The sequence below is a fragment of the Plecotus auritus genome, assembly GCF_963455305.1.
Source record: "Plecotus auritus genome assembly, chromosome: 1".
Taxonomy (NCBI): domain Eukaryota; kingdom Metazoa; phylum Chordata; class Mammalia; order Chiroptera; family Vespertilionidae; genus Plecotus; species Plecotus auritus.
This window is the reverse complement of record NC_137770.1, coordinates 240517027-240527955: the sequence shown is the minus strand read 5'-3', so window position 1 is coordinate 240527955 and position 10929 is coordinate 240517027. Positions and strand designations below refer to the sequence as shown.

General features: G+C 45.3%; 1 protein-coding gene across 1 annotated transcript; it reads right to left on the bottom strand.

Moving 5' to 3' along the window:
• Nucleotides 1-8140: 8140 nt before the first annotated feature.
• On the bottom strand, nucleotides 8141-10584 carry FGFBP1 (fibroblast growth factor binding protein 1; the record flags this gene model as incomplete). Its single annotated transcript, XM_080679881.1, has 2 exons — nucleotides 10490-10584; nucleotides 8141-8892 (listed from the first exon to the last, which is right to left on the bottom strand). Exon 2 carries the CDS (start codon nucleotides 8870-8872, stop codon nucleotides 8141-8143), a length of 732 nt encoding a protein of 243 aa, XP_080536007.1. The 5' UTR covers nucleotides 8873-8892; nucleotides 10490-10584.
• Between the last annotated feature and the right edge of the window lie 345 nt (nucleotides 10585-10929).

The following is a 10929-nucleotide window of genomic DNA, read 5'->3' as shown; positions in this document are numbered from 1 at the left end:
GCAGAACATCCACAAGGATACAGTTATCAGTCAGCTGTGGTAGTCATTACTCTTTCCAGTATTCTCCCACTCACATATGCACAGTAAGAGGGCATTTTTCTGTCCCCTTAAGCTTGGGTGCAGAGACTGGATTTGCATTTGCCAAGGAAATGGGAATGAGTGTTTCACTGGGTGGAACCTTTAAAAAGCTATACCTGGTTTGTCATGTTATTGGGCAGCCTCTGTTCTCACATGCTCCTTCTTTTTTGTGAGTAAATTGACAATGCTACTTTGTCAGCCCATCCTTGAAGGAAAACCCCCTGGACTGATCTGAGAGAGGTGCATGGCAGAAGTGGCTGTCCCCATCACCACTGCATATGACCAAGGAAGGAAGGAGACTGAGAGGCCAAATGACTTGCTCAAGTTACCTTGCTCTTCAAGGATAGAACCAAGGTCTCCCCAATTGCGGTGGGAGACCTCGTCACCAGTGTAGACCCATTTGGCTCCTCCAGGAAGACATAGGCAGAGTGAAAAACACAGAATTTTTGTTGTCAGACCTGGCTCAAATGCCAGCTTTGCCATATACCAATGACTCCCAACTTCCCCATCAATAAAATGGCAACAACAACAACAGCCTGTCTCATTCGCATATGGGAAGGATGGAGAGCCCTGGCAGGCCGGCAAGAGGGACTCGACATAGGTCAGCTCAACTTGTCTGTTTCCCACAGATTGGCTCTCCTCTTTGCCCCTGGATTGACCACACCTGACCTCACCGCTAATTATAAATCCCTCTCCATCTCCTCCTCTTACCACTCTCAAAGCCAAGCTTTTGCACCAGCCTCCTCCTGCATGCATTCCTCAACCTTGGAATTCCATCAGCCCCTGACATTTAATTAGCCACCCATTTTAAACAGATTCTCCAGCCGAGTGCTTATCTCCCTAAATATATTAGACACAGAGGGCATTGACCAGCCTCATGCCTCTTGCATCCTTCCCTGAGCTTGGCACAGCCCTGGTTCTGACTGTCTCTTATTAAGTGAGAGGCTCTGGACACATCGCTGGGCCTAATTCAGCATGTGGAGAGTAAATGGGGGAGCTCAAAAGGCTGTCCCATTCATGAACACTGGGTGAATGAATTCAACTGCAAATGAGAAGTTACCCGTGAGAATGGTTGGGTTTCCTGAGCAGCCCTATGGACCTGGCATTGCATCCAATACCTGGCATTTTCTCTAGTTGTCAGGAATCTAGGACATGGGGTGTTTGCAGAGGAAGAACACCAAATTTGGAGGGATTCAGTAGCTCAACTGGCAACAGTAGGTTGAGAATGATTTATAAATAATAACCAAATATGTACGTGCAAGGGACTGTGCTAGGGATTCAGAGATAATCGCAGAGCTCACAGACTAGCTGACATGAGAGAGATTCAGCGATCATTCTGACAACCCTTCTCTTTTCGCACATTGTTGCATCATTATTTTCTGTGTACGTATGAGAAGAACCATCATTCTTGCAGGTCCATCTGACTCAGCACCTTGCATGGATTGTCACCAGGTAATTCCATATGCATTATCTCATTTACTTCGGAACACGTTCTGAAGAAAGGGCATTATGATTATTCACCCATGGCTTGGGTTTAAACCCTGATCCTGCCTCAGTTTCCTTCTCTGAGACACAGACGTCCCTGCTTTGTAGAATTGCAGCATCAGTCAACTGAAGAGATGCGTGCTCCCAAGAACAAGCCCAGTCATCTGTCCAAGGGCTTCCAGTCCCTGGCAGGCTCTGAATGTGAAGGGCTTTGGGATGTTTTTCATAGAAGCTGTCAGGCTTTCTCTCTTTCAAAGTGAGGAAATCCGTACGGAGGCTCTGGGAACAGGTAGTTACATGGCTCCTCAACCCTTGGCAAGGGGATAATTTGCTTCCTAGGCTGGTTTGCCTTATGCCTCAGGCAGCATTCAGAGCTGACGGAGACGTGTGCATAGCCCCAAGCTGCCTCCCAACTTGTCTTCATGTGAAGCCTCTTAAAAAGTCAATATTGTCTTGAGAATCAAGGAGCCATTCTTGTCAACTCTCCTGCTAGGTTCAAGTTCATGAGACACCACTCTGGCTTTTCTCATTTAATTCCAGGAAGACATGAAATCACCCTGACACTCAGTGGAGGAGGACATATCATGGGTCACCTTCTTACTTTACGAAAAATGCCAACTCCAAATTCACATCCCAGTGGAATAGATCCCTGGCTGGTCTTTTAAAAATTAGTTACTTCTTTCATTGATAAAGAAATGTTAGGTGGGGCAGGGGCTTGGGGAGGAGAGGGTAATAAGTGGGAGGATGGAGGACATCTGTAATACTGTCAACAATAAAAAATAAATTAAGAAAAAAGCAATGTTAACTTGAGAACATATGAAATTACCTTTTTATGGATCAAAAGTGATCCCATGTTGACAATTTTATATGGTTCACCCTAACACAAAGCATAGAGAACAAATATTAAAAGTACAAAGGGTACATAGGTCTCTCTCCTATCTCATTCGATCTTCTGTTTTCTCTCCCCAAAGGCAATAGCTACTGCCAGTGATTTGAAAAAACAATTTTATACAATTTGAGACATATTTTATGCATATATTAATGTACAAACATATGGAAGCATGCTATGCACACTTTTTAAGAACACATTTCTTTAACTGCATTTCTTAGAATCATTCCAACTAACCCCTTCATGGTTTCAACCAGTCCTTATGTGTATGCCTGTTGTTCCCAGTGTTTTGCTGCTATAAACAATACCATAGTGAGTATCCTCAGCATACATCTCTGTTATGTGCAAGTATATGTACATAAATCTCTATAAGGGGAAGGAATAGGCTGAAGGGCTTGAGATTGTAAATTCTGAGAAATATTGACAAGTTCCCCTCGAAATGGGTCGCACTAATTTACATTCTCTTCAACAACATGTTCTTCTCGCTCTGTAGTTGACACTTTCTATGTGTCCATCTCATGCCTTAGCTCACGACTTGCAGACATTTGGGGGCTCTAAATAGCTCATATCAATGAACAAAGCTGAACAAAATGGTGATGCTCAGAGTGCTTCCAGTGGCTGCCGGCCCTCAGATCATGCCCCATCTCTTCTGCATTGCCATTGTGTCTGTTGGGTGGCGGAGGGGGTGCTGATGCAAACTCATTTCCCAGACTCCCTAGGTCCGTGGTCGGCAAACTGCGGCTCACGAGCCACATGCGGCTCTTTGGCCCCTTGAGTGTGGCTCTTCCACAAAATACCACGGCCTGGGCGAGTCTATTTTGAAGAAGTGGCGTTAGAAGAAGTTTAAGTTTAAAAATTTAGGCTCTCAAAAGAAATTTCAATCATTGTACTGTTGGTATTTGGCTCTGTTGACTAATAAATTTGCCGACCACTGCCCTAGGTCATTGGCTTCAGGTTAGGATTAGCCCGCAGAACAGTGGGAGGGAGGAAGCCAGGACATTTTGTGTCTGGTGGCATTTCTAGCCTCTGTGACTCTTGTTCACCCAGCCGGTTCCTCCCTCCAGTATCCTGGCTCCAGCTGGGTGCCTGGCCCTGGGATCAGTCACACACCTGTTTCCTTTGTCTTTTGAGCCCTGGGCTTCGAGTAGGAAGCCCCGGGCTTGGGGCTGCCTCACTGGGCCCTTTTAGCTTTTCCAATATTATTGTAACTGGTTCCCTATCTACAAGCACCACTATTGAACTTTGTGTATTTAATTCCCACCCCCACCCCCACCACCTGAACTGGTACCCCCGAGGTTGATAAAAATGAGGAGACAGGGCCACATTCTTCTACTGTTGGTAGGAATATAAGTTTTGTAACATTTATTTTGGCAGGCAGTTTGGCAATATGTGTCAAGAGCTTTAAAAACGTGCATGCTCTTGCCCTATCTCTTAGAGGTACAAGTTGAAATATTTACAAATGAAATGATGTGTGTCTGAGATTTGTTTCAAAACAATCCAGGGGAAAGGATAATTGGGACCTTTCTAGGTGAAGTGAGATTGGCCACGAGTGGGTAGTTGTTTAAGCTGAGTGAAGGATACTTAGACATTTACTACACTCATCTCTTTACTTAGGAATGTTTGAGTTTTAAAATAATAAAAAGCTTCTTTCAGAAGCACAGTGTTGGGCCTTGCAGTCTGCTTTCTAGGAATTTTCCTTAAAGAAAAAAATCCTAATGTTAGAAAAGATTTATATTTAAGGATGGTTCTTAACAGCATTGTTTATAATAAGAAACACTTAACAACAATCTAACTTTCCAACAGCGGGATGATCCTACGTTAATTTATGTTGCTCTCTTCTCCACATCTGCGAGTCCCAGCTGTTGATTCATTTTTGGCCACATTGCTTAATAATAAAGATAAATAACCAAGCATTGACCTATGGGCTAGAATCCCTAAGGAGCTTCATCAACTGGGTTTTGGGCTCGATCCCGAGTAGGGAGTGTACAGAAGGCAGCCAATCAATGATTCTCTCTCAGCATTGATGTTTCTGTCTCTCCTCCCCTCTCACCTCCTCTCTGAAATCAATAAAAATATATTTTTTTAAAAAGAACATAAAAGCGACTGATGCACCCTGTTTACTTAATGGCTGGGCTCCTGCCTGAAGACCACACATGCCACTCTTCTCTCATCAAGGGAAGAAGATTGTGAGTTGTGTAGGAAGAATGGGCTTGGAGACCTACAGACCTAGGTTTCCCAGGTACAGGCTGTGCCTCTTATAGGCTCCGTGACCCCGGCAAGTTGCTCAGCTTCTCTGAGCTTCAGTTTTCTTATCTAGAAAATGAGGATGATAATATCTATGAGACAGAATTGTTGAGGGATTAAATAAGAAAATGGGCAAAGCCTCTGGCACATAATAGGTGATCAATAATGGCTGTTCCTTGTTGCTTTTTGTATTAGAGGGAAAAAAAAAACTGACACTTTTAAAGTTTACATAATTTTTTGGCCTCCCTCCAAAACCAGTCTTGCACTCTGGACTTCAGACTGTCATTTGTGTTGAAAACCTACTATGTGAGCACTAGGTGTGGCTCTAGGTGCTCAAGATGTATTGACCAATATGTGTCTTACAACAACCTTTAAAGATGGTTTCATTATCCCCATTGTTATGATGAGCTCAATGGAGCTCAAAAGATTTAAATAATTGACCCAGGGATCTTGGTTGAGAAGCAGCAGAGAGAAACCTCTAACCCAGATCCTGCCGACTCCACTATGTTGGAAACAAGGCTCCTCCCAGTTCTGCCATTGGCCAGAGCCATGAGTGACTTAGAAGAATCATTAGCTTTATGGGCTGGAAGGGACCTTAAGAGGGCTTTCCATTTGGTCTGGTCTGGTCTGTTTTCCAATGTTTATATCATCCAGACCAGAGCAGTGTTATTGTTTAATGACCCCTAGAAATGTTTTCCTATTTCAAGACTATGTAGAATTGATATTTATGAGTGGCAGGGGGGTAAAGGGCTGACAATCTGTGTAGACTTTAAGGGAAATGCTCCTGTTGTGTGGCCAGGAGGACCACGAAGAGGACCTGTGATGTTGGGTCCATACTCTTGGGTGTGGGGATAAGGTTAATAGGTCAGTTGTGTCCTAGAGTGAGTCTGTAATGTTTGATATTTCTGAACATGTCAAGCATGACCCAGCTATCCTATATAATAAAGAGGTAATATGCAAATTGGCCATCACTCCAACACACAAGATGGCCACCCCCATGTGGTCAAAGATGGCCACTCCCATGTGGACACAAGATGGCTGCCACAAGATGTCCAGCAGGGGAGGGCAGTTGTGGGTGATTAGGCCAGCAGGGGAGGGCAGTTGGGAGGGACCAGGCCTGCAGGTGAGGGCAGTTGGGGGTGATCAGGCTGGCAGAGGAGGGTAGTTGGGGGCAACCAGGCCTGCAGGGCAGGGCAGTTGGGGGGGGGGGGGAAACAGGCCAGCAGAGGAAGGCAGTTGGGGGCGACCAGGCCTGCAGGGGAGGACAGTTAGGGGTGACCAGGCCTGCAGGGGAGGACAGTTGGGAGACCAGGCTAGCAGGGGAGGGCAGTTAGGGACAATCAGGACAGCAGGGGAGCAGTTAGGTGTTAATCGGGCTGGCAAGGGAGTGGTTAGGGGGTGATCAGGATGGCAGGCAGAAGTGGTTAGGGGCAATCAGGCAGGCAGGCAGGTGAGTGGTTGTGAGCCAGCAGTCCTGGATTGTGAGAGGGTGCAGGCTAGGCTGAGGGACCCTGCCCTCTCTCCCCACATGCACGAATTTCGTGCACTGGGCCTCTAGTTGGAATATAAACACCATAAAAAGAGGGATAATTTTCTTTTTAGTTTGCTATTATTTCCTTCCTCTAGAACCATGCCTGGCACACAGTAGGAGCTCATAGCTTATTAATTAATGTCAGGGCACGTGTACTGACTGTCCCCACTATTTAGAACATCTTTACACAAAAGCGTCACCTGATTTAACGCCTCACTTAATTTAGATCTAGACTGAAAAGTTACCTCCAGAGATAAGCCTCCCCTAACCATCTCATCTAAGACAGGTTGTCTTCCATCACTTCTACCCCCTCCTCCTTCTTTACTTTTCCTCTTTGATGCTTGTGCATTTGTGAGTTTACCATTAGTTTCCCCACTGGTAGCCCCATGGGGGCAGAGCATTCATCTCTTGTAGATCACTGTATCCTGAGCTCCTACAAGAGTCTGATAGTCTGTGCTTAATAAATTATGTGTTAATTGAGCAAGTAAATGAATAAATACATGTATACTCCATGGGGAAAGGTTAGTATGGTGCCTGGATATAGAAAGTGAGACATAAGTGTCGAGTTGATGATATTGATGATGATAATCAAACGGACTCTGAGGCTGTCAACTCTGGATTGGCCACTGACAATGCTCAGTGTAGGTCCTGGTAAAATGACATTCTTCCACTCTACTGGCCCTTCCTCCTTGCCACCAATCCTAAAGAAGCTCTAAAGAACAGTGCTTTTACCAACTCCAACTCCTCACTCTTTGTTCTTTGTGGAATTGTGACAAGGTATTGGGGACAGTTTATTCTCTCTTCCCAGCTATTGCAGTAAAAAACTTTAAGATTCTTCATACTAACATGTAAATGATTAACAGCAGTGTCATCCCTGAGCCCCACTACATTCCAGCCATGTGGCCTGTCGCATCCTCTATGATTTTCACCTATCTTTGCTTTTATACATGCTGTTATCACCCTACAGTGCCTCCATTCTGCCCTGTTTCCTACCTAAAGATACTCTCTCTAAATTCCAGCTCCAATATCATCCCCTCTGTGAAGCTCAAGCTGAGTTCTTCCAGCAGTTTCTTTTTCTTCTGTTTTTTTTTTTTTTTTTTTTCCTTTTCATCCTTTCCATTGGAACCTTTATCACAGGGCACTGTTCTTATGCAGACCTTTCTCCCTCAGGCTAGAAATGAGCTACTCAAGATCAGGGGTCCTGCATATGGTGGCTGGCAATGGGCAGCTCTGACTTTGCCAGTAGCGGGTGTTTATCCATCATGTGGACTTGGCTTGGAGACCTCCTGGGTTCAACTCCTGCCTACTATCTGTGAGACCCTGACAGGAGTCTCACCTCATGACCAAGGTGTCCCATTTGAAATCAGTACATTGAGTATCAAATACCACAGAGAAAAGCATGAAAGTGTAAAGATAGGAGTTTGGAGTGGGTCACCTTATGGGATGACTTGGGATGAATGGGGAACAGGAAATTGTTCCTTAGATATTTTTTTGCACTGACACATGGAGGCCTGCTTATGAGTTTATTGGAACTAGACGCAGAGACACAAACAATGGTTGAACATTTTTGAAAAATGCACAGAGCTTTATTAATTTTGTTAATTAAGCAAAACTGCATCGCACTGAAATCATCCCCTCTGGCTCATTCAGCTCAAAGAGTGGTTGTTACTGCTCAGATGCACACAGCTTTGTGGGCCATGGAAACATTGCAGTCAACAACCTTTGAAAATCACACCTAAGGAAATGAATATAAAGCAAATTCCAAAATTCAAAAACAAAAAATTACAAATTCTGTTTAAATAATTCCCTGCGCGTTCATAGAAATGTTCGTTTTACAGGGAACTTGGAGAGCTTTACAGCATCCTGAAGGCTTGGACATGTACCTAATGGAGATCTGTTCTCTTTTGACCTCCTTAGCATGATTCACTCTGCACCATGGTGAAGAAGAATTTGCAGAAAGAGCTCCAGGACTCCCCACAGTATTCCAGGGCTGCCTTCTTCTGGTTCATCATGTCTGGGTCCTCCAGACACTCGGGATTGATGGAGGACTCTGCTGGGCCAGCGAGGGTGTTCTCTTTGACCTTGTTAGGCTCCATGAGGGAGGCCTCATTGTTCATGCTCTGCTCCCTGGGAGAGGGCTCCATTGTCTCCTGGCTGGGTTTCTTTCCAATTAGAGTAGAGTCCACCAACTTGAGATTGGATTCTGGGAACTTCTTTCTGCACACCCTGGTCTTCAGGATGCTCTTGGAGTCTCCACAGATGACTTTCTGAGTGCGCAGGCTCCGGCCAATTTGTTTCCAATAGACACCCTTTTTCGTTGACTCTAGGCATGAGGTTGGATTGCCCGTAAAGGAACAGGAAAACTTGTTATCCTGTCGGGTGCAATCCACCTTCAGGACAATGCCTTCTTCCTTCTCAGTCGCCACCCATCTGCAGTCGGCTTGGTCTTGGGTGGCAAACTTGCCTTTGGTCAGGTGCTTGGGTGGCTGGCTTTTCTGCTCATTCCAGGGCTTGCCCAGTGTCTGTGTTTTATCCGTGGTGGCTTTGCTGCCACCTCTATTCTTTACTTCCTTTTTGCCCTCCACCAAGAACACCTGAGTGGCCAGAAGGAGGAAGGACAGCAAGGTGAGGCTGTGGATTCTCATGTCTTTAGTTTGGTGGAAACCTGTTTGACAAAAGGCAGGTGAGTCAATGCTGGGCAGTCCCCCCACCCCCCACAACCCGGCACATGCCTGCCTGCCTAGGAGTACGTTCAAGAATCCTTCTGATTTTGGAATTACTGGACAAGCAGTCTGTCTATTCACATTTCTGCTTGACTGGAGTCTTGAATGTGAAAATTTCCTACCCTTCATTCCTTCCTTCACCACTCTCTGAGCCCCATTCATTCACTTATTTACACCTTCATTTGCTCTTTCACTCATGCTTTTATTCACTCATTCAACAGGCATTTATGGAGCACCTGTTGTATGCCATACACTAGACTAGATGTTGAATATACCAACGTAAATAAGAAAGTTTCACATCTTAAAAACTTAGAGGCAACTCTTTGGGGATTCTCAATAGTATTGACCAGGAGTCTGTCCAAATTGTGTCCCCACTTGATCTTGGACAAGTCACCCTCCCCTTCTGGGTCTCAGTTATTTTATCTGGCAATCAATGTGTTGCATGAGATAACTGCCCACTCCTCCAGCTCTGATGTGCTGGGTTTCTATATCACAGTTCTACATGGACTCAGATGACCACACTATGAGAAAGGACATGGGAAGTGACATGCAAAGTGATGTTTGACCCAAGGTTAAACATGCACGAGATTTGCACACTCTGAGATGGGTGGGTTTGTGAGGAGGGGCAATTGGGATGAAATAAGAACCCAAGGAAAGGCATAAAGAAGGGGAGATTATTCAACTTGACTGGGCAAAGTGAACCTGGGTAGATAGGAGTGAATTTCCACCAGAGCGTTTAGACTGCTATAGCACAATGCTGGGCATATAGAATGCCCTTAATCAATTCTTTTAAAAAAATCATTGAATGAATAGGATGGCCTTAAATGCTTCACCAACCTACATGAATTCTGTCAGGCAGGTAACAAAACTACCCTGGAAAGGAGACGAGAAATAACATTTCTGTGCACTTGACCAGTGTCTGACTACCTTGTTGATCCACACAAGAGTGCTCCCTGGCAGGTAATACTAAATCTCTCCAGTTCATAGATGTGGCAGTTAAGGCTCAGAACAACAAATAAATTGTTTAAGATCCCATGAAGGGCAAGTGACAAAGCTGGGACAGGCAGCCAGAACTTATCTCTCTGGTCCTTCATAGCACCCTTCTCACCTTCACCTTACTCTGCCTTTCAAAAATGTTGGCAAGAAATAAAAGAGCAATCATGAACAGCTCAGGGTTTGGTTTGGCTTAATTCATGATGACAAAATGATTCATATTATCAGTGCTCCATTTTAAAAGAAAACACTGAATTTTGTTTAAACAAACAAACAAACAAAAAGGCTGGCCTAGGAAATGGCCCTGATCTCATTTCCAGCCTAGGCATTGTGACCTGCTTTTAGGATTGAGAAAGGGGAATACAGTCATAGGCATGTGGGGTCCCAAAGAAAGGTGGGGTGTGAGGTTAGGTATACCAGACAAAGACCTGCTCATTTATCACAGCATTGAGACCCCTGCTGGGATCCAGACCCCAGGAACATGAGGTCCTTGGGGAAGCTGGAAGTGGGGCAGGCAATCACACTCTTAAAGATCCAGGCTCTTACCTTGTTCTGAGTATGCAGGTGCAGTGCAATCCTGGGGGCCAGAGCAAGCTGGCAGGCTTACAGCTGTCTCGTCTGCAGTGCAAGGCAGGGGAGGCCCTTTTTATAGGAGCCCAGGCAGACAGGGTTTTCACAGGGCACACACCTGTGCAGCTCTCTTTACACTCCTCCCAGCCACACCCCTTTGGAGGGAGCCAGCGCCTGCAGGGAAAGTGGTTGGTGTAAAGCGGGTGGAGGGTTACACACAGAGCATTAGACTGCGCACTCCAAGCCCTTCCTCTTTCCCCAGCGGCCAGTTTGGGAGGACAGCTCAGCCTCGCAAAGACCCTCTTTGATGGGACTCTTTGATGCAGCAATATCTCTGGGAAAAGTTATAAACAACAAAAATAATCATAGCTGCCAAGCACTGTGCTAGGTCCATTTTACCGAAATATCTCCACTCA